Source organism: Pezoporus flaviventris, unplaced genomic scaffold (assembly GCF_033815535.1).
Source record: "Pezoporus flaviventris isolate CSIRO_AGI_PZ_B2104156 unplaced genomic scaffold, CSIRO_AGI_Pfla_v1 ptg000138l, whole genome shotgun sequence".
In the NCBI taxonomy this organism is placed as follows: Eukaryota; Metazoa; Chordata; class Aves; order Psittaciformes; family Psittacidae; genus Pezoporus; species Pezoporus flaviventris.
Window position 1 is genome coordinate 1,608,063 of NW_026892686.1, and position 24,106 is coordinate 1,632,168.

At 48.8% G+C, this 24,106-nt stretch overlaps 1 protein-coding gene across 3 annotated transcripts in view; it reads right to left on the reverse strand.

Moving 5' to 3' along the window:
- Window positions 1–17,542, reverse strand: part of LOC133282733 (tetraspanin-15-like) — a 40,864-nt gene extending 23,322 nt beyond the window's left edge. For all 3 annotated transcript variants that reach the window (XM_061478944.1, XM_061478943.1, XM_061478942.1), the window contains exons 1-2: window positions 17,349–17,542; window positions 10,570–10,755 (exon numbers count right to left, since the gene is read on the reverse strand). In XM_061478944.1, the coding sequence (XP_061334928.1) occupies window positions 10,570–10,755; window positions 17,349–17,435 (273 nt within the window). In that variant the 5' untranslated portion in view covers window positions 17,436–17,542. The remainder of the gene's footprint in view (window positions 1–10,569; window positions 10,756–17,348) is intronic.
- Between the last annotated feature and the right edge of the window lie 6,564 nt (window positions 17,543–24,106).

Genomic DNA, 24,106 nt, shown 5'->3' on the forward strand with positions numbered 1-24,106 from the left:
GCTCTTCCCAGAAATCAAGAATTTAACCCTTGGTGCAGGATGGTTTTCCTGCTCTTTCCAGTGCTTTGGCCATTGTTCACCGTGCACTGATTTTGCCCCTATTTCCTCCTTTTAGTCTCCATTTCTGCCCTACAGCCATACAAGCCGAGACATAACAAGGTTTATGCAATACAACTCAGCCTGCTCTGTGCCTATCGAAATCAAGGCTAATCTCTAATACCCAGGTTTGGTATCTGAGTTATAAACAAGCGTGGGCATGTTGGGCACAAGTCCACGGGGTGCTGTCTGTCCCCAGCTATTAGAAAACTGATGCCTGAATGTAGCTTTCAAATGCTCCATCAGATGAGGGTCACAGGTAGCAAACCCCACTGTTTTCCAAGAAATCAAGCCCAGAAAAGAGCTGAGCTCACAGTCTTTATGAACAGGGGGAAAATGAAGCATTATTTGGGAACAAAGACACTGCTGACTGCAGTCTATTGCAAGAGGGAAATTGGAAAGTCACATAGTTGATGCCCAGCTCCCCCTGGACACCCAACAATCCATAACCCTCATGCCTTCAGAAAGCCCATGATTTCCCTTATAATTTATAGGGGATTTGCAAGAAAAGCCATCACCACCTTGGCTCTCCAGCATCAGCCTTGAAAATAGAGCAGTCTGAGCAAAAACCACTTCTTCTCCCCTCAAAAAAGGGGTGAAAAGAGCATGAAATTCCTCACTGCTACATGGACATAGCAGGAAGTGGCCCTGGTTTTGCATCCATAAGGATTGCAGCAACCATCAGCAACTGTAATGCACATTTAGGAGCTGGCAAGATCCACGATCGTCCCTTTTACCTAGTGCACTGCAGCCCTCACTATCTGCCAGACTAAATATATCAGCGTTTTGTTCCTTAAAAAGACTTCAGCAGCAAAATCAAGAGCAAAACTCCACATTAGGAGCATTAACCCCAGCTTGAGCTGCTGTAAGGTTCAAAACCTCAAAGCAGTACACTGAGGAGCTGGTTTTTCCCCCACTTTCTGCCAAAATTCAGCCTTTACATGGAAGCGGTGACTCTTTGGCCAGGCTTCATTGCTCACATAGAATCATAGAATAGTTAGGGTTGGAAAGGACCTTAAGGTCATCCAGCTCCAACCACCCTGCAATGGGCAGGGACACCTCACACTAAACCAGGGCACCCAAGGCTCTGTCCAACCTGGCCTTGAACACCGCCAGGGATGGAGCATTCACAACCTCCCTGGGCAACCCATTCCAGTGCCTCACCACCCTAACAGGAAAGGATTTCCTCCTTAGATCCAATCTAAACTTGCCCTGTTTAAGTTTGAACCCATCACCCCTTGTCCTATCCCTACAGTCCCTAATGAAGAGTCCCTCTGCAGCATCCTTGGATGCCGCCTTCACATGCTGGAAGCTGCTCTGAGGTCTCCACACAGCTTCTCTTCTCCAGGCTGAACAGCCCCAACTTTCTCAGCCTGGCTCCATACAGGAGGTGCTCCAGTCCCTGATCATCCTCGTGGCCTCCTCTGGACTTGTTCCAACAGTTCCATGTCCTTTTTATGTTGAGGACCCCAGAACTGCACACAATGCTCCAGGTGAGGTCTCACAAGAGCAGAGCAGAGGGGCAGGATCACCTCCTTCGACCTGCTGGTCACGCTCCTTTTGACGCAGCCAGTTCTTTATCCACTGAGTGGTCCATCCATCAGATTGATGTCTCTCCAGTTTAAAGACAAGGATGTCAAGTGGGACAGTGTCAAATGCATCCCTGAGAGGAGCAAACCCTGTAGAGGAGGGACCAGGAAGGTGCCCGAGGATCTCACCCATCACAAAACAAAGCCCAGCCTGAACAGGGAAACTCCACAATAAAACCTTCATCTTGCCCAAGACAGATGGATGAGGGAAAAAATCCTCACTAAATTAAGACCCACCACAGGCAGCTCCCTTTAAAGACCTCATCAATCCCAAGGCTCGCAATAAATTATGGTGCTTCATTCCCTCAAATACCTTGACAAAAAGATTAATCACCGCCATTGCCATGATCAGGCTGCTCCTTCCCTCCTCTAACAAGTCTCCAGAGCTGTTTTGTTCATCATCAATCTCTGCTGAAGCCCAAGTGAGCTCAGAGGGAAAGCTCCCAGGGACCACGCTCAGGTTTTAAGAGGCATTCCTTGAGTTTGGGGAATAACCAGCAAGTTATTCCCCAGAATAGGGTTAGGGTTATTTTATACAAGCAATGTATAGCTTGCCTGGAGTGATCCCTTCCCATATATCCTCTGTGCGTTTGGTTTTCTGCCACCTCCACACACCAGTTAGTCAAGTTTCATTTCCCTGAAGCTTAAAACCTACTTGAAATACAGAGTTGGTCAGAGTTAATGCTTCCAGCCATGGGTCTGGCTGTTATTGGGGTGCAAACCAACTGCTGCTTCATTTCCAGACCATAGGCAGCGTGCATCCACCTGCAATTCCCAGCTCAAACATGTCCTCACCAGGCAGAAAGGATGAATGTGGGTCAGGGATGAGCTGCAGGCACCAAGGGATGAATAAACCACACATACCCATCACCAGCCCAGGGAAGGAGCTTTGAGCCATGGATAGAGGCTGAGCATCACTCTCGAGCTCAGATGCACTCAAAACACCGATGGCCATGGGAGATTCAGACGTGCCCAGCCTACGTGTGGCTCCAATGGGATGTTGGATGGAAGAGGGATGCTCTGTTTATCCTTCTGCCTTCTTGATGAACTTTGCATTCAAATAGCATAGGCAGATCATAAAAGCTGCCTAATTCAAGAAATCAAGTGGGGGGGTTGCTGAGAACAAGTTACTGGTTGTACTTAGAACAAGACTCTACAAGGCCCATATAATGAGACCCTACAGGGGCAAATGGAGGAGGAATGGAGGGGTTCAAATCCCTTCTGTGAAGGGTGGAGATAACTTGATCCTCATTCAAGGCCCTATAGTCACCATTAAACCCCTATGGGAACAGGTATTCATGAAATAACCTCCCCAAAACTTCATTTTGTTCCATTCCTAGAGATGTTTCTCCAGCAAAGGAGCTAAGTCAGCCCCACTGAAGCCAATACAAGGAAAGGCTTTGGACCTATTAATATAGAAGTGGTCATCAAGGGATGGAAAAGATGGATTTCCCACCCCAAGAAGAAAAGAAACTCGTGCAACCTCATTTCTCTTCCTTTAAAGCCTGCATCCCTCTGGTTTTGCATGCACAGGACTCTACAGCATGGTGCTTCTGAGCCTGCATCCTATTCTGGGACATCCAGAGCAGGAACTGGTCGTTCCCTCTTAATAAATGGGAACAGAGCAAACGTTCAGCTAGTGCAGAGGCGTGTGATGAATCCTTCCCTCTACCTGTGAGGCCACTAAATCATCCCCTTACCAAGCTCCTGCTGCCGCCTCTGCTTTCCTTGGGATCATGGCTTGAATTGAGCCCAGAAACACGAATCCGGTGGCGTTTCTCCTGAGACTGGGACTTTAAGCACTGCTTTGAAAGAGCTGTTTCTTCCTAATGACACGTTAGAGCTTTCTCCCACACAGAGTGGCCCTTTCTAAGGGTTCGCTTCTCTTCTGACAGACAGTTGCACGCAGCCCTTCCTCATGAAAGCCCAAATCGCTGTTTATTCCCACATAGAAACAGCTTTCAGTGTCGCTTTGAAGGAAGGGGAGAAAAACACCCCAAGCTGTCAGCAGCGTCTCCTACACAGATAAAACAAGGACAACAAAGCCCAGATGAAGCCACTTTTGCAGAGCACCTTCTGTTCTAGCAGTACAGTAATAACCCTCTCTGCCCAGGACGCTCTTACGCATATAAACCATGCGATGTGCCCCTCCTGCCCATGCAGCCAGGCTGGGAGTCATTACCCCTATCTGGGTTTCATGGCAGCATTTGCCCAGCCTGGGGTCAGAATACTCATTTCAGGAGCTAAATAACCAAAAAGCCTCATTTCAGTCCCCAAAAGGGTCAGGAGCCTTGCAAATAATCAAGTGGGACCCCCTGAGAGACCCCAGGTACCAGCCTTACCTCCATTGAGCCCCACAGATACCTGCTCTGCCCTTTCAAAGACCAAGTCTGCTCCTTACACCTGGCAGAAGTAGTGGTTTGCCCTCTTTTGGGCTTTTAAAGGCTGCAGCTGAGTCTATTTCTGGCTGCTGTTAACCCTTCCTTGGCTATAGCCCCGCTACCCTCTGCTCCCATCTCAAGGCCAGGATGGATGCTGCAGCTAGAATGTGCTCCTGTTCCCCAAAACCCAAAGAAAAGCAGGTTTTTATAGACAGGGATGGATGTTGCCTCTCAGACTTCCCCCTCCATCCAGTCCATGAGCAATGGCTCCTTTCAGATCTAATTTATTTCAGTTTGAGGGCCAAGCAATCAGATTTCCCCTCTCTCCAAAGATCTCTGTTCCTGCAGCTTCCTCCCAAACAAGGGAGATACTTCAGCAGCACAATCAGCTCAATCCTTGACTGTGCTGAAAATCCTAACGCAGATTAAACCACTCGGACGCTATTAATATCATCTCAGACATTGCAAAACCCTCTCCTCAGCCTTATCCCAGTGCTCCTCAGCATCCCTTCATCGTGCCATGGGTAGCATTGACTTTGAGGGATGCTGCAGAACCACCAGCAGTTCTCCTTTGGGAATAACAATGCAGCATGAGCTGTAACTTCTATTTCTTAACAATTCATATTAGAAGGTAAATGACTTGAGAGATGGCCATAAATAATCCTGCTTGGAGAATTTCGGGGAAGGAGTTTGTGATGCCAGCTCTTTACTGGGTTTTCCAGATGCCGTGAAGCCCCATTAATTCACTGCTGGTATTATTGGGCTGGCTAATGTAGTAATGCAGTTCCAAACCCCTGCCACAGGCAGGGACACCTTCTACTAGAGCAGCTTGCTCCAAGCCCCTGTGTCCAATCTGGCCTTGAGCACTGCTTTCTGGCCTTGGAAATTTGATTCTTTACTGCAAATCCTCAAGGGATGGTTTCTTTTTGCTGACCTGGTGACGAGCACACTCTGGGGTCCATAAAGGAGCTGGGTACCCCCTGCAAATCCCCTGCTCTCATTCCAGCACCAGGAAACCACAAGGAATTTACCCACGTCAAATATCCAAGTGGTTAAAATGCAAGTGATGCACCCCGTAAATATTAACTCTTTACACCTATTTTACCCAATTCTTCCCAATTCAAAAGACAAATAAGGGGAAAGTGCTACTTAGTGGTATTTTTACTGCTTCTGACTTAAAACTGGCTTTCAGTGGCTGCTGTAGGGTCATGAATTAGCCCTGGTGATGCAGCAGAGGGATGCTCCATATGGCACTGCTGGAATAGAGGTTTTCCAGGTTATTTTTTGCCCCTTTCCCTGCAAGATCGGAAAGAACCCCAGCTGCTTGGAGCAGATCAGACCTCCAAGTGCTCCTTCACACGTGCGTTGCTCTGATTGCTTTCATTCAGGCCTCCCCAAGCTTCAAATCACTGTAGGAGCTGACTCTCTTCGAGGGGGAATTTATCTTCCCAGGAGAAGGACAATTCTCCATCCACACAATAGCTCTGTGATTGCCAACCATTTCTCACTCCCCTCTTCAAACCTGATATATCTGCCATTCTTTCAGCATATCATCTCTCTATTTACACATGCAATCAGGGGCTGGAGAGGGAGGGGGAAAGGCACGTTTCAAGCCCAGCTCAGGAAGTCGCATCGTGGGTCAACCTTGAGAGCACAAATACCCCCATTGCAAAGAAAATGAGTGGTGAAGCTGATGGCGGGTGCTGGGCTTTGATTTTCACATCCTGCTGTTGTTGGCATTTGGAAATAACAGTATAAATAGAAATACACCTTTTTCTATCTATATTTATATAGATTTCTGTTGGGGTTTGTGTGTGTGTGGATACATACAAAACGCCATAAGCACTGTGGTGGCAACCAACCACTTGCTGCCACAAACCCAAGGTCAGATCCTGCCTTGGGATGGCAAATTTTGGCAAACCCAAGGCAGGACCCCAAAAACCTTTGGCCTGCCTGAATCCTCATCTCTCTTCCATTCTGCAATAAAAGAAAACCAACTCTATTGAAACAACCTCTGAAAATTCATGGTGTCCATGACTTTAAACTAGCCATGGGATGAACACACGGATTCCAAGCTCCCAGGTAGGAAATGCTGAGTGAGAGATGATGCATTTCTAGTAAAACCTGCTCTTAAAAAGCCATGAAATGGAGAAAATTTGGGCATATACAACTGCAAAACCCCATTGCCGGAGCAGCCTCTCCCACTGCATTCCCAGTTCTGAGACCAACCCATCCCAGCTCTCCCCAGCCCTCTAATTGAGCAATAGAAACATTGATTTTTGCAGTCTAGTTGCTAAATCACCCCCAAAGCAAAGGCAAGCCATGTCCATCAGACAGCCTGCAGTTCTTCAAGCCTTGCAGGCGTTAATGGTGATGGAAGAAACTTGATTTCCAAAGAGCAACTCTTCACCCACCTATTAAATCCAAGTGTTTGCAACATCGATTCCATACACCAGCAGCCAAAATCCCCAGGCTTCTAATAAACCTGAGCTGAGAATTGCAAGCAAGCAGTGGCTTTATTGAACTGATTTAGCTTGTGTTATTACAGATGTCACTAATGACATGATAATCTGGCTTGTGCCGGGTAAGGGTCAGGTTATGTGTGACAGTGACAGTTGACTGGAGACAATAAGATTGATAAGGAAAAGATTAAAACCTTGCAGGGGATATGGGAATAATACATCAAGTAGTAAATCTGGGAGCTTTCCTGACTGTCTTGTCCAAGAGAAATGTCGGCAGCTTTGTCTCCAGGGGGCTAAGGAACGTAAAAATCCATCTCTGAGCAGTAAAAGACTGAGATGAATGAAGATTTAACAAGCACGTGTGCACCTCCACCCACAGCATTTCAGGTGGGAAAGGAGTAGGTTATTAATCTCAAGTGCTACCTGATGGATTTTCATAGGGCATTGAAGTATTTGCTCCTAAGGAGAGAGGAATTTCATGTCTGCTCTCCACATTAATAGGACATATTTTTAGATGAAGAGAGAAGTCATTTTTCAAAGCCATTTGAAGTTTGGGGTGGTTTTGTGCTCATCATTAGCTTGGGTTCCCTGCAAAAGCATTTCAGCAGCTGCAGTGCATCTGCAGCGCATCTGCAGCTCCTAAGAGCTCAAAGGGGTTCATGCACTGATTTTTCTTCAGCATCAGTATCTGTGTTTCTATGCTGCTTCATGATGCAATCTCCAGGGTCTGTTCTGGGACTGCTTTTGGGGCTCACAGAATCAACTAGGTTGATTCTAGAGGCAGAGCTCCCTCCTCTGTGGTCCAGATGCCCCCTCCAGGTGAACAGATTGCGAACCCCATTAATCAATAATGGCTTTTCAAGAGTTTTCCCAGTAAAAACCAGCAGAAAACTGGTGTGAAGCAAGCACAGATGAAAGCAAGCCTCAGTCTCCCACACCTCGAGAGGCTGCTGCATGAGAGAGGTCATCACACAGTAAAACCCCCAATGAATTCCTGGCACTGGCACCCATTTTGGGGTGATGGATGGAAATGCTAATGTATTTCATGTACAATTCCAACGTAATACGGTGGGGAAACCCAGGCTTAACCACATAGTCTTGCCAATATGACCTGAGTAGGTAAGAGCTCAAGAAAGAATCAAGTAATTCAGCACCATAAAACCATGCCATGGTCTTTCCAACACATCTCAGTCTCACCAGGGAGCTGCTTTAAGGTACAAGGATAAAGCATTTTTGCTGGGATAAGCTGCATCTCCACCAGGAAAACACTAATCCAAGGTTGCTCCTGTAAAGATCTGCACTCCCTTTGAGTGGGCAAGGTCTGGGCTCATATTGATGCTCTTTAAGTACCTTTCTTTGGTCTGCTATGAGCTTGCAATGCTATTTTCTACGAGAAGAGGCAACGTCACAAGTTTTGCCTCTATGGAGACTACAAACATCTCCTTTATTTGGGAGATATGTGCACAAAGAACACCCTTATTTATCTCATCATCAAGAGCATTTCTGAAATGCTTCACTGCTGTCACGCTCTTCTCCTCGTGCTGATGCCCATCAAGCTGAATACATCCATAGGGGAAAGAGCGGTGCAGCTCCAAGACTGGGAATTAGACTGGATCCATCGTCAGAAATGGGTTTCAGTGCAGTGGATCCAAGTTTTAGCAGTGCACTTGGCAGTTCTGTGTTAATGCTTGGACTCAATGATCTTAAAGGCTCGTTCCAACCTACACGATTCTATGATTCTATTAAATATCACTTCCTGTACCTGCCCCTGGATAATAGGCATTAACATAGTATTGGACTAACTGTGCTGCTCTGCAGCCAACTAAAGGCAGCTGAGGAGCCTTGAGCAACCCCAAAACCCCACCACCCAGGAATACAACACGTTTTGATGCAAGACAAACATCACCTCTCATATCCTCGTCAAAAGGAATGCAAGCGTTACTGTGCGCGACGACTTGCCCGGGTATTGCTGTATTTATTCCACATGGCAGGCATGAAGCTGCTTATATCCACAGGGAGAAAAAGGAAACCCAAATGGGCAGGATTATTTCTTTTTCTCAGCTGTGTCCATCGATTCAGCTGACAACCTGTGAAATACAGTTAAGGAGCTTGAGTTTCTGTCGCCCTGCATCGCTCCAAGGAGGAGATTTCCTATCCTTTGATGTATCAGTTTTCCACTTCCAAATTGAGCCTGGGTTGTGGAAATAGAGGATTAACCACTATTCATGAGTATTAGCACAGGAAGAAAAAATATTATTGGGAATTTGAATTACTTATCCTGCTTTGGAATAAGCCTGGGGAGAATGAACACAATGTGGTATCGCTTTAAAAGCAGATGAATGAAAAAGAAGATGAAGTGCTCTCCGCAAGCAACATAACTTCAGCTTTGGCAGAAAGCTGTTTTCTAGGCTTAGATCATAAAGAAATACAGAGCTTTCCCAGTTGTTCTGATGCACAGGAAAGAGAATGCTGTATATTAGAGGCATAACTGAGTCCTGGCAGATTCCTACTGTTACCATAGAGCATCCAAACAGGAAGAAGAGTCAGTTGATAGGGGATTAATAACAAGTTAACCATTAAGCAAGCAAGCTACCAGGGCTGTCTGAACACCACAAGTATCACTTGGGACATGGTGTCCTTCACCACTCACTTGGAGACTCCTCCAAACACCCAGGGCAGGGGGGATAGCTCCCAAACAGAGCAGAGGGCATCTGCAATGGAGATCCAATAGGAAAAAAATCAGTTTCTAAGAGCAATCTTGCAAGCCAGTACAAGAGGGTTTGATTTTAATAAACCAATCGACACGAAGAAGTGGGAGATGAAGGTGCTACACAAGCCATTAGCAATGCCAGGCACACGTGTGCCAGCAGGAAGGCTCCATGGACCAGTATATATTACTCATCCAAAAGCAACTTCTTCACCAAGGGAGCATTGGAAACAACCAAGTTGCCCACAGAGCTGTCATGGAGCTGATCAGTGGATGCTGGCCCTGGTGAGGGTAATGGAAGAGCTTTGCCCTCATCTAAATAGAGGGAATTCAGCTATAAAAGGAGTGTGAGCAGCAGCTCAGGGAGGGGATCCTGCCCCTCTGCTGTGCTCTGGGGAGACCCCCCTGCAGCCCTGATCCAGCTCTGGGGCAGCAGCACCAGAGGGACGTGGAGCTGTTGGAGCGAGGCCAGAGGAGGCCATGGAGATGCTGCGAGGGCTGGAGCAGCTCTGCTCTGGAGCCAGGCTGAGAGAGCTGGGCTGGGGCAGCCTGGAGAAGAGAAGGCTCCTGAAGGGGAGACCTGAGAGCAGCTCCAGTGCCTGAAGGGGCTGTAGGAAAGCTGGAGAGGGGCTTGGGACAAGGGCCTGTAGGGACAGGCCAGGGGGAATGGCTTTAACCTGCCAGAGGGGAGACTGAGATGAGCTCTTAGGCAGAAGCTCTTCCCTGTGAGGATGCTGAGGCACTGGCACAGGGTGCCCAGAGAAGCTGTGGCTGCCCCATCCCTGGCAGTGCCCAAGGCCAGGTTGGACACAGGGGCTTGGAGCAAGCTGCTCCAGTGGAAGGGGTCCCTGCCCGTGGCAGGGGTTGGAACTGGGTGAGATTTAATGTCCCTTCCAACACAAACCAGTCTGGGATTCCATGATTAAACACTCCTTGGTCAAGCAGAGATGTTGCTCCTGAGCAAGGGCAGGCGATGATGACCAGTGGTTGGATGCTCAACACACCGACAAAATCCCTGATTTAGCAGGTTAGGAGTGAACAGCTTTGCCCTAGTGTCCCGGATCACTTCCCATTTGGACTTCAGCGGTAACATTTGCCTCTGCCGCATCCTCCCTTGCACAGGAAAACAAAGCTATTTACTATTGCCATTATCACAGCTAAAATAAACTTCATGCTGGAGACTTGGCTCCACCACAGAGGAGATCTCAGCCCCAGAAATAACTCGCTTGTTACCCCAGGAGGAAGGCAGCAGCACTTCCAGCAGAGGTTGGGAGGCATTCAGCCATGGGTAACAGGAACACGAGGCTTCACTGCGCGTGTGGCAATGGCCTTACCGTCTTGAGCAGCGTTCGGTTGTCCCTGAGGCTCCCCACCATGCCAACGAAGGAGACCCCAAACATGGTGAAGCCCAGCAGCAGGAGGATGATGGCTGGAGCCAGGAAGATCCCTTCCAAGGTCTTGTGCTTTTGCCTCTCCACTTCGGCGTAAATCCCAACACACAGGATCGTGAGGCCGAGGATCTGCAAGGGAAGCACGGGATGCAATTCGGACTCCAGCGAGGACAAATAGAGGCTCCAAGGGAGACACAGAGGTGGAAGTTGCTCCAGACAGCCAAGGAAAACCCACTTAGCTCCGGGACATTTAGCATCCAATCCCAGATGGTGCTGTCAGCACTCGGAGCATCCCCTTTGGTCAGGGCTGGGCTGCTCCTCCTCTGGCTGAGAAGGGGATGTATAATCTCAGTGTGATCAACACGGTTTTAAGCTTTAAGCCAGGTTTTGCTTGCTTTTTCCTCTCCCCTCTCTGCTTGCACCTTTATGGTCTGTCTGAATGCTCCACTTGGCCCTTTGATGGCCCAGCACTGATTGACACCAACACTCCACCCTCCCAGACTCCACCCTTAGACAGAACCATCCCCAGAAGGACTCATTTCACTCCTGGCTTGAGCACTGAATTGCACCCAAAGCCACTCACCCTCTCTTCACACGCCAGCACCAACAATTAGACATGAAGCTCGCGGCACAGTTAAGAAGCGCTTTTGATCCCTGGATGAAAAGTGCCATAAAGAAAAACAACGGATTATTTAGGACACCGTTCCTCCCCTCTCTCCCTCTTCGATGAAACAGCTCTGATTGAAAAAGGGCCTAATGATGCAGGGATAAAACAGGCTCCAAAAAGAGCTGTTTGCAACCCTTCAGCTCCTTCCACATCAAAGCCAGTGCCGTTGCCCCAAACGCTTCGTGCTGTCAGGAGCTGCTCCCATTGAAGCGCTTCGAGGCGAGCTGCTCCTCAGCCAGCACTGAGCTGACACCTGAAAAGGTCAGCAAGGAAATGGAGAAGGATCCAGAGCCATTTTCCTGCTGCTTTTTGCACCATCCCCATCCCAAATCACCTCCTGGCAGAAAGCCCCCAGCCACAGACCCCTGAGATCAAAAACTGCACCTCCAGAGAGAACAAAACACCTCTTTTCACTCCTTTCCCTATTCACCTTTCCAAGAAGCTTCACTGTTCCTAATGAGCTCACTCACACTCTTCCTACTAATTCATGCCAACAACCCAATCCTTTATTTTCATGCACAGCCTTTGCTCTATTGAGGGGTTGATATTTTTCTTCTCTAATCCACCTGGACACCAGTTCTGGTGTGTTTGTGTAGCTAGTTTGTGTCTATCAATCACTGTCAGCTTCCAGGCTCCATCTCATCTATAATGGCACTGAAATCTCCCAGAAAACAAAAAGTAGACTTGTGGTATTTTACAGCCGCTTTAGTTATTTGAAGGCTTATTTCTGATCACAGGCTTTTAATCACAGCTTCATCTTTAGACTCTATTTTAAGCATCAGGTTGGTGCGTTGGGATTAGGGTTGATTTAATGTTTATCCCTTATACAGTGTCCCGGGAAATATATTTGGCTTGGAAGGCAGGGGGTAGACATTAAGGCACACCATGGCTATCCTGCTAATCCCACATGCCAATCAGAACCACTTTCCCTGTTTTAATTAATCCATCTGTGATGAGGGTAAGGGAAGAGATCATGGCAAGTGCACAGAGCAAACCCAGAGGGGGTACCAGGGCTGGATGCTCTGGGGCTGAGGAAGCAGCATTCATGGGATGGACTTCACTGGTTGAAGGGAAAGAAACTGAGGAAGGTTTTAAGGGTGGATAAAGGTTGCTTAAAAATAGGTTTTCCAGGGTAGAAAGTACCTTTAAAAAGCTTAAAGCACATGGCATGCATGAAGCTGCTGCAGAGTGGTGCTGGTTCTTCCTCCCAACATCGCCATGGCCATCCCCTTTGGCAGGGTAAACCCCAACCCGTGCTATGCTTAACACCCCTCTTTTTTGGAGGAGGGCACGCACTGCTTATTTACCTTGCAAATGCAATGGGGAAATGCACCCTATGAGGGTGCTGAGGCGCTGGCACAGGGTGCCCAGAGAAGCTGTGGCTGCCCCATCCCTGGCAGTGCTCAAGGCCAGGTTGGACACAGGGGCTTGGAGCAAGCTGCTCCAGTGGAAGGGGTCCCTGCCCGTGGCAGGGGTTGGAACTGGATGAGCTTTAAGGTCTCTTCAACCCAAACCATTCCATGATTCTATGAATATCTTGGCTCTCTCTTTGCTTAGCTTCTAGCTCAAAAGGTCACCCATCCCCTTTGCTAAGGATTAGTGCTGCAGGCTGGACCCCAGCCCATCTCCAAGCCCCGCTTGCTAAAAAGCATCCTCCAATTAAAATAAAACCCAACAGTTGCTCCTACTCAAAGCACAAGAAAGCATCTTGCAAAGCAACACCCATCAAGAGGAAGGGAATGGATACCCTGGCACATCTCCCAGCAAAGGCAGATTGCAAAGGAAGGCTCGCTGCAATATAACAAGGTTTGGAAGAGCGAGCAAGGAGCGATGCTGTTACAAGATAAGTGGCAGAGGGATTTGGATGGAAAATAGCTGGGGAGAAAGGGCAACATTCCCCGAAAAGCAATATTGCTGTGGAAAAAATGATGGATCTGGAGCAAAGCAGCGATGTCAAAGCCTGTAAAAAACTGCAAGGGGAATAATGATGTATTCCACCAAAACCTGCTCAGCCCATCACCCCTTGGCCGGAGATGAGCATCAGAAGCAGCAGGAGAAGTCTGCATCACCCCTTGCGTAGCCTGGCTGCCCTGGTTTCCATCACTGGGGTTCTCTGGGGGTTGGTTTTGCTGTGCAAATTCAATCAGCGCGGATATTCCTGATTCCTGGCATCACAACCCTTTCCTACCACCCACACTCGATGACATGGGAAGGCACATAATGAAGTTTGCTGGTAAATCCTCTCTAGTTACATATTAATTGCCTGGTGATCACCTCAATAAAGTGCAAACACCAGGATAGGCAGCAGCAATTACAACTGCTCTGTAATGCAGCTCAGGGAACAAGCAAACCTCCACCTACCCTCCAACAAGGGGCTGATCACCCACCCCATTTCTATCTCATAACAACCACACCATCCCCACAGGCAAAGCCAAGGGGGTGGCTGCAGCTCTATCAGCCCTCATGATAAAGGCATCCTGCATCAATTCTCCTCTTTTAAGCTGGGAAGAAATCACCTTTGGTTTTAATTTCAGCCCTGCTTGATGTTATTGCTGCTTGGAGCTTGTAGGAGCTGAGCGGGCAAGGGATGGAGGACAGCAAGGCTTTTTGTGCAACTCCAACTTAGTGGGATAGCGGAGATGCCGCTTTTCCTCTCCATGTATTTCTTCATCTAATGGCAAGGAAAGAGATGGGGTGGCAAGTTAGGGATGTGGGAAAGAGAAGAGTTAAAGGTGGAAACCCCTGTCCCACTGATTGTAGAGTCATTTAGAGATCTGGAGGTCAAGAAGAGGGGATGAAAGACAATTAATGAATAGGAAATAACAGAATACACAGCTCAGGGTTGCTGATAGGGTTGGGGGGGTTCCAAATGGGTGGCTTGAGCTTTAAAAGAGCTTTGCAAACTCCCAGCTTCAAGCCATGGGCTTGTGCTTGTGATTGCTTCTGATCCTTGCATTGACTTGACTTTGACGCAGAGGCAGCTCCCCACACTCACAAGAGAGCTGCATAGCCCTCCCAGTGCTAACAAACGACATGCACAGTCCTACCCTGACTTAAAACCCCACTGCTCACCTAAGAGATACCACATTCCCCTTCTCTGAGGTGCAAAAACACTCAAGTAACAGGAGTTACTCTGTGCCAACAAGTACCATGAACCCAAGGGGACGTTAACACAACTTTAAATGGTGTTCAGTGGATGAGCCAAGGCCATACCAACACCAGGCAGATTTCTCCTTACTTGGGAACACCAAAGAGTCACGATGACAGTGGCTTCAAACCCACACAGACCCCATCAGCCAGATGATGCTGAGTCAGAGCTCAGCGGTCCAGGGAGGAGCACGGGGAATGGGGCATTGCTTTATCCTCCATCCAAGATGACCAGAGGAGCCAAACCAAGGGGAAAACTCTGGTTTTCCAGATCCTAGCTCACAGGAGAATCCTTCTTCCCAGATTTTGAAGACCAAATGGGCAGACAGGGCTCTCCTGCTCCTCCTCAGGAGGTTTGATTGTAACGTACAGGTGAGAAGTCACGATACAGGGAAGCGCTGAATGCTTTTAGTCATTGATAGAATCATGGGATTAATAATACAGCGATTAAGTACATCATAGAATGCTTAACTGCTGATGGCATGTAGGAATGTGAAAAATATGGTTTTATAAGGGTCAATTAAACCAGCAGCTCTCAATTTTATCGGAGAAGTAAGACAAGGAAAGAAGCAGCTCTTTAAATCTGTGCTCCACTGAATCCTTGACAGTGAGGATTAAATCTACCTGTATAAAACCAGCTGCTCCAACCTATGATGCTCAGACATCTCTGCCCTTTGCTCCGTGTTTGGTTTAAAGCCACTCTCCGGCTTATCCCACCTCTAAATCAATGCTTTCTTCACAGGAAAGCACTGGAAAAGATCTAGCAGCACTAAATCCAGTTTTCTGCAGGCTGGGACAACACTAAGCTATAAACCAGTGATGCATCTCACCCCAAACCTCCTCAGTCCTTCCTGGCGATCCAACTCAAGTCTTGTTCCACTGAATCTTTACTTGGGAAGGGTTAAAAGCCTTCATGCAATACAAGCGAGAAGCCCCCACGCCATCATTTCCTGTCGAATGCATTTGGTCAGAGGGAAGCGCAGCCCTGGTCACATCTGGTTTACAGGGCTCTGAAGGGTTAAATTAATACATCAACATGAGCAGATGAGGCCAGAAGTAGGTCATGCGGATGAAAAGCTCACAGGAGCTGAGCAATCACAGAATCCCCGCCTGGTTTGTGTTGGAAGGGACCTTAAACCTCATCAAGCTCCAACCCCTGCCACGGGCAGGGACCCCTTCCACTGGAGCAGCTTGCTCCAAGCCCCTGTGTCCAACCTGGCCTTGAGCACTGCCAGGGATGGGGCAGCCACAGCTTCTCTGGGCACCCTGTGCCAGCGCCTCAGCACCCTCACAGGTGCCTTATCTCCAGCCTGAAGTTCCCCTGTATCCATATGGATTCAAGGTGACAGTGTCCCCATGCAAGGACCATCCCAGGCTGGATCAGAGTGATTCAGAATGGGGTTTTTGCAGCTATTGCCCAGACGCTGGGGAATTGAGTCTCTTCTTGCTGGTGGACTCTCCAGAATGTCCCACTGAGGCCCCCAAAACATCCAGGCAATTAATAAGCCTCTGGCATCAAGATTGTCTCATCGATCATCTACATTTGCAAGGTGCAGCCCTGAGCTGGGTTCAGATGGAAAGGGAAAAGACGACCTTCCATTGACTCCCCATCCTTTAAAGGCATCTGGGGAAACCTCAACCTGAGCAAAACTCAGCTCTTTAGAGAATCCAACCCCACACTCATAGGATTCATCTTGTAAGAACAAATATTGTACTGTCTTCAGCCCAAAACTCAAACCACAGCCACAAGTGGGTTAAAGAATCTGGGTGGTTTTAGTGTCACTGGATGCAGCAGGAGGCACACGAGGGTCCTGGCCACGCAGTGGGAGATGCTTGAATCTCATCTCCCATTGGAAACCTTCCTACCCAGCAGGTATGAAGAAATCAGTGAGATATTCTACAAAGAACACCTAATTCTTATTCCTTATTCTTTATTCTTATTTCTTATTCTTTATTCCTTACTCTCCTTCATGCCCTGCAATGGGCACAAGTCATTTGGTGCAGGAACACAATGGCTTCACCATCTCCAGCCAACAAGAGCCAGCACTGCCCTCCCAACTGAGCTCATTCATTAAAAAGAAACTAATTAATAAGGAAATAAGAAACCTTTTCCAAGTGCTTCTGACCCTGGTTAACACTCACAGCCTGCCTGGGAAGTCACGTAGGTATTTCTGCAGTGACACCTGTACACTGAGGTGCACATTCCACTCTACACACCCAGCAGGCAGCCATGCAGGGGCAAAGAGGATTATTTAAACCTCAGCATGAAATATCAGTAAATATGGGCTGGGTTATGCAAGATGAACTCCATCTCCCCTGCATTCACTGAGGATGCACATGGGGTATTTATTGCGCTCCTCTCCTCTTTCTGACATGTGCTAGCGCCTCCCAGTTGCCAGAGAAGCTTGGCCCCAAATGGAGCTCAATGGCTCAATACTGCTTAAAAACAAGCCTTAGTCTGACCTCTTAATATCACCAACCTGGCCAAAACAACCCCCGCTCCATGACTACATCCATGCCCTGTCCCTGTTGAACGAGGCAAAGGCTGAGAGGGGCAGGGGGGATCCAGCTGGCATCACCACCCAACGGGTTCTTGCGTGATAAAACCACGAAATCTCCTTGTTTCTGCTCCAAATGCAACTCGCTGCCACAAGGGATTTGTAAGAGAGCTCCTAGGGAAGGGCAGTCCCAAGGAGGTGATCTTAAATGCACCAAACCCCTTTGTTTCACCCCAAATTCCCATTCCGGACCCAGCTAGCGCCAAGCACGAGCGGCTTCACAGCACCGGGTTTTACCCCAAGGATCTGGCTCCTTGAAAGGGGAAACGTGGATGCTGAAAAGTAAAATCCCAGCTACACGGTGGGAGGGGAAACAGCAGGAAGGACACAAAAGCAGCCGGAGCACCTACCGAGAAGAGGGTGGCATAGGTGGACAGGGCGAATTTGATGCTGTAGTAACAGAGGTGGGAATCCCGGCACTCGGCGGCTGGAGCCATCCCTGCGGCTCACAGCTGGAGGGCTTCGGCTCGCTGCCCGCCGGCCCCTGCCCGCTCCAGGCAGCTCGTACTCATGCACACAGCAAGCCTTGAACTTGGGCTGCTGCTCCAACTTCCGCCTGGCAGGAGCAGAGAGCAGCCGGGGGGAAGGCAGCAGCGGCGGTACGAGCGGCCGCGTTAACCCTTTGCTGAGGTTGCTGCTTGGGTCTGCTGCCGAGAGCACAGCAAAGCTCTGTGGAATCACAGAATCACAGCTGGAAGGGAGCTGAAAGCTCGTCCAGTTCCAACCCCTCGCCACGGGCAGGGACCCCTTCCATTGGAGCAGGCTGAAGCAGCTTTACTCCGATAACTACTCCAACTATTGGTGTATAATCTGATTCTCTAGCAAGTTTTTAACAGCGAATGTATTGCAATCGGGGCTGAAAGAGCCCGCTGCAATCATGCAGCAGCAAAGGGGGAAGTGGCAGCCCAAAATCCAGCCAGAACAGGGACAGATGCCCCCCAGGCAGTCGCTCAGAGGCCAGCAATGTCCAGATGTACCTGTTGTATCTTGCTACTGTACGTAACACCTCCCTTTCACGCCACCTTGAGCTGCCCAGCCCTTGTATGAGTAGGAAGAAGGAAAGAGAAACGATTACACACAGGCTTGGTGTGGTTTAATGTTTGGAAGACAAGGTGTGGGGAGCAAGAAACAAGCACCAGGAGACCTCATGGCTCTACAACCATAGCACTAGGGAGTGTAGAACTGATGTTTAACTAAGAGCAAAAAGAGAAGGCTGGAAAAGCTGCTTCTGCAGGTGGTCTCTGAGGATGCAAAGGAGCACTCCTTGTATCTGCAGCTTGACTCATTGTGGGTCAGAGATGGGAAGAAGAATCTGTAATCATCTGTAATGCAGCTCATGGCCTGGGAAGCGGTTCAAACCCTCCTGGGAGGAAGATGCTGCTTCTCTCTGGGGAAACCAAATGGAGAATTTAAAGCAGGGTTTGAAGAAATAACAGTGACTCAGGGCTGCACCAAAGATGCAGGAGCTGTGTTGAACCCAGCTTATAGCAGAAACGGCAGAAAAGTATATAGGATGCATGGGTAACAGCAGACATCTCATATCAGTCTCCCCTCTGGCAGGTTAAAGCCATTCCCCTTGGCCTGTCCCTCCATCCCTTGTCCCAAGCCCCTCTCCAGGTTTCCTGCAGCCCCTTCAGGCACTGGAGCTGCTCTCAGGTCTCCCCTTCAGGAGCCTTCTCTTCTCCAGGCTGCCCCAGCCCAGCTCTCTCAGCCTGGCTCCAGAGCAGAGCTGCTCCAGCCCTCGCAGCATCTCCATGGCCTCCTCTGGACCCACTCCCACAGCTCCAGAGTTTTACCAACCTTTGCTTGGCATAAGAACCCCCAACAGCCAGCACTGAACAACAGACGTGTGGGGAGATGTGATTTCACTCCTCCACCCTTCCTGTGCTATGGAAGGATGCCTCAGCCAGGAGAACACTCAATTAAAAGAACTATACCCACTTGCCCCTGTGATTGCCTGCAGTTCTAACCCCTGGCAGGTTTGACACTGCCTGGCACAGGGGACTTCAGGGCTTGCTTTCAGCTCGTTGCACAGAGAAATCACAGCACTTGGTGAGTAACCTGCTGTGCGTTCACCTATTGATAGGATGTTTGCTGCACTCGAATTCAGAGCTCAACTTACTGTGCAAAAGAACAAGGGAAAAAGACTATTCCCCTCACAACCAGGCAGTGAAATAGCTGAGAGACGTCCAAAGCAGCAGATTTAAACCACACTTAAAACCATCAGGTCCATAAATGATGCCTACAATTTCCATGTTAATTTGAAGCCATATTTCACCATTCAGCTCACTGGAGGTTTGAACAGCAATTTCAGGCTCTCTGCCCTTCTCCACTGAGTCACAGGCAAACCCCAGCCCTCTGGCAGTGTAAATCAGGGCAGAACACTGCGAGCGCATCGCATCCCCGGCTCTTCCCCAGCACCATTTCCCCATCAGCTCGTAATTAACACCCGGTATTCCGCATGTGGTTAATTACGCCACACAACTCACTCCTATAAATAGCTGTGCCTGCAGGGATGGGAACAGGAATAAAACCCTCCAGGTACCTCTGTACAACACCATCAGTACACTCCTAAAGGAAAGGTGCCTTGCCAAAGTGCTGTCAGTCGGAACTCGGGCTGGGAGCATCGCGGGTGTGCAGCAGTCCCACACGTGAATCAGGGATGTCTTATTCGCCTTAAAAACTCATGGAATCCCGGAATGGTTTGGGTTGGAAGGGACCTCAAAGCTCACCCAGTTCCAACCCCTGCCACGGGCAGGGACCCCTTCCACTGGAGCAGCTTGCTCCAAGCCCCTGTGTCCAACCTGGCCTTGAGCACTGCCAGGGATGGGGCAGCCACAGCTTCTCTGGGCACCCTGTGCCAGCGCCTCAGCACCCTCACAGGGGAGAACTTCTTCCCTGGGGGAGCTTAAATGCCTTCATTCAAACCAAAGCACATGGGCAAAAGCAGTGGCAAGTCCTTCTCCAGCTCCCACCCTCACATGCACCAGCAGGAATTCAGCATCTTCCCTTCACCAGGCACCCAGAAATCTTCACATGAACTGGTTTGCACCGAGTAAGTAATGTTTTATACCTTGCAAAGGAGATCATGAAGAACGACTGCTCTTCCTGCAGCACGAATGCATATGGACACTTTCTGCTTCCCTCTCTAGAGATGCACTTGCAGTTAAATAGACAGGACCTGAAAGCATCCATTTACTCATACTAATGTATAATGGCTGGACAATGCACAACCCAGCTGGACACAAGGGAGAGGCAGGAGTAGCTCTTAAAGCTTAACACAGAGTGGAATAAATCCTGCATTTAAACAGGACTGTGAAGCTTTGCTCGATTTACTATTGCTGCAGCACGATGCTGTCAGGGTTTAAAGGGTGATGGGAACAGGATGGGTTTGTTCCTGAATATGTTCCCCTCTCTGGCAATGCTGCAGGAGCTGGGGAAGGTCAGAGGGTGACTTTGCACATGGGGAAGGAATAAACCCTTATTTAAGGGTTTTAATCATTAACATGACATCGTTTCTGGCAGCATCAGGCCCAGGCAATCATTAACCACTGGAAGAAATGACTCAGCTGGTGTTTAGTGCTCAGGACCAGCAGTGACTGCTCAAACCATCACCCAGCAGCCAAACTTTGGGGGGTTGAGGCCATTTGAGGAGGTGATGCTGCTGCTGGAGGGAGGTTTTCCATTGCAGGATGCACAGAGGATTCCCTTCCCACCCCCACAAACCACCCCAGGCTTTAAAGGCAGAAAGTTTCCTATAACAAGCCACTAAAACCAAACCCTGAGGCTGCAGGAGAACACTCTAAACCCTCCGAGGGACCAAGCTGTGCTGTTAATGTGCCCATGGCGGTGCTTCAGTCTGCTCTGCATGCAGCCAGCATACCAAGTGCCTGCTATAAAGATGCTGTTTCTTCCCCCCAAGCAGGGCTCCCAGCATATTAATTACAGATCACTGGCACAGAGAGCCCAGCAAGGCCAGGAACCCGACTGCCACTCAACTGAGCCAGCTTTAGCGTTGCACATGAAACTGTGGCACAAGGATGGAGAGGACCTGAAGAGAAGGCTCCTTAAGGGGAGACCTCAGAGCAGCTCCAGTGCCTGAAGGGCTTTAAGGTCCCTTCAACCAAAACCAGGCTGGGATTCTGTGTATCTACACCTTAGCCAAACACTTCCTACACCCGATGCTCGAGCCACACGCAGGAGTTGTTTCTCTTTATTGGGCCATGACTAAACCAAGCTGCCAGCTTCCTAATGAAACCCTACACACTGCAGAGTCCAAGCTATATTTAAGCACCAGAACTCACAATCCACACTTCCCTCAGTGTCACTACCCCCTCCTGCAGCAGCTGAAAGCACCAACCTGTTTAATAACCACCAGCAAATGAAAAGACCTTCCGTGGTACAATTGCATTACTCGAATGACAGCTTGGCCTCTATTTTCCTTTCCTGGGCAGGCAGTGATTAAAGTGGGGGCTCTTTCATGCTGCTGCAAAGCACAGCACAGCTGGTTTGCTACTACTGCGAGTGTGGCAGCTATAAAGAACAAAGTGAGCAGCAGGGGTGGGAGGAGAAATGGCTCCGAGGAGTTAAGATAATAAGCAAGCGATGCTGGAAGATGATGAGCAGGAATAAACCCAAAGCATCGGTGTGCAATTTGCTGATTTGTAAAACACTGATTACATGAGGAGGATGGGGAGAGGGCCTTGGAGGTGCCAGGATCAGCAGCACGCTGCAGCCACCATGCCCATGCTGGTGGGAAAAGGGATGCAGGGATGAGGACTACGCTTGCTCCTGTGGTTCAGTCACACTGGAGCATCTCTCTGGGTCAGCAGCAGTCTGCAGAGCATCACTTCTAATAGCATGGGACAGAGCAGTCCTCCACAGATCTGCTTTGTTATATCCTTTGGGAAGTTTATTATCCCCTTGGGAAGTGACTGATCCTCTGCAGCTCGGAACCCTGCAATTTCATTAGAGAAGGTAGGACAGCATTGCCTTCTGCTGGGGATTAAGTTCACGTGTTCCCCAAGTTTCTGCTGCCTTCCAGAAGTCCCCATTCACTGGGGTCACTTCTTTTTTCCCTTCCATTCCCCCAGTTTCAACTACCTTGATGTCCATCCTGGCCCATTCCTTTGCTGAGCCTCAGTGCTGGAGCTGAAGGATGCAAATGCATAGAGCTCAGCTGGGTTAAAAATGGACACGGTGGGACGTCTGACACAACTTCAGCAAAATATCACTCATAATTTGGGCTAGCACACACCAAAGTGTACAGAGACTGCTGGGCTTATAGCCCCAAGACATCAGGTTTTGCCAGCATAGAAGTTAATAGCACAACAAAGATGAAATTGTAGCTCATCGGTGGCAGCTTTGACTTTTCCTGGCTTTTTTGTTTCTAAAAAGACGATTTATTAGTTCATAAAAGTCAGAAAACCAAGGATTTGATTCCTTTTTCTGTATACCCCGCAGCGCTGGGTAAAACCCACTTGGGAAACCACAGCCCCAAAGCCCCTTTCCAAAACACTGAATCACTGCATTTCCCTCCATTAAGTAGCCTCAGTAATTATCTCACAGCAAATGAACTCATTCCATGGGTCCCCAACACTAAAATTAACCAAAACCTACAAATAACCCCCCTGCACCTCAACCCCATGGTCTGTGTGGGGTCCAGACCAGCACCTGAGAAATGAGGATGGATGTGTGGTGCTTTTCCCGTTATACCCATTCCTCATCCCGTGTTGAGGTTTAACCTCTGCTGTGGATATTCAATGACAGGGGTTAGTGGTGGCCTTGGCAGTGCTGCAGTAACAGTTGGACGTGACCTTAAAGGTCTTTTCCAACCTGGTTTATTCCCTGTTTTAATCCACTGCCACGAGATACCTGGCCAAATACACTGAATAATAAAGCCGTTGGGCTGCAGAAATCACCCAGAAGCATGGGGAAAGAAAACCTTCCCCTTCCCTTCTCCAGTGGAGTAAGAAGGGTTTCATCACCCACAAGTAATTCTGAGCAGATATTTGCCTTGTTTGTTCTCCCCTCCTGAATTGCGCAGATTTTCTTCTTTTAAAACCCAAAAGCTTCTTGAAGTCTCAAAGCTTGTTAGGATTCACTCAACCTGGGAGCCACCACCATCAACCAGCCCTAATTCCATCCCCAGCAAACGTTCCTCAAGTGGTTTGCTTGGCTTTTCCAGCAAAGACTCTGCTGCAGGATCATCCATGCTGTTAGGACAGGGAGGATGGATCCAACATCAACCAGCACCACAGAGCAGCACCTTTCTGCACTAAGTCACAGCAGATGTTGCAGAGAGATTTTGCTGCTCAGACACTCAATGTGTGTTTGAGTTGCTTATATATAGCTTTGGAACTGGGAAGATCCATTGAGGCTGTGGCCTGTAAGGCGATACACAGCTCTTCCCAAACTCCTTCCCATCAACACACAACCAACCCTGGACCAACACACTCCATCATATTGGAATAGCGACAAACCAAAGCCTCTAATGGAACAAAACCCCTCAATTCTGAGCCTCTGGCTCAGACATCAGAATAGTTTCTGGGGTTTGCCCAACCACAAAAGCCCAATTTACAGCCCTGATGACAAACACTGCTCAGCCTAGCCATGGAGCCCTGCTCATTCTCAAGTCTTCAAGAAGTTAGGTACCTAAAAAACACCCTCCCAAGTGTATCAAAGATTCAGGCAGCTCAATATTACTGCCCAGCATTGGCAACAGGGACCTGCTGCCCAAAGCCACCATTGATTGTAGAGCATGCTATATAGAATCATAGAATCATTAGGGTTGGAAAGGACTTTAAGATCATCTAGTTCCAAGCCCCCTGCCATGGGCAGGGACAGTAAGAGCCTATAGGAGAAACGTAAAAGTCATGAGCCATGCATTCCCTTGTCCTTGCTTGCTGAGCACCTCAGATAACATGGAAATGGGCCTTTTCCCTCTTGAAAACCCACATGCTGTAACAAGAGGTTGGGCTGAGCAGAGCCCAGTGATTTCCCCAGTTCATGGGCTGCACACCCACAGTTTCAGGGCTAGGATTTCCTTTGTAGGCTCTCAAGGAAGCAGTGTGCTCTCCAGAGGTGATGCACAGCCCCATGGACTGCA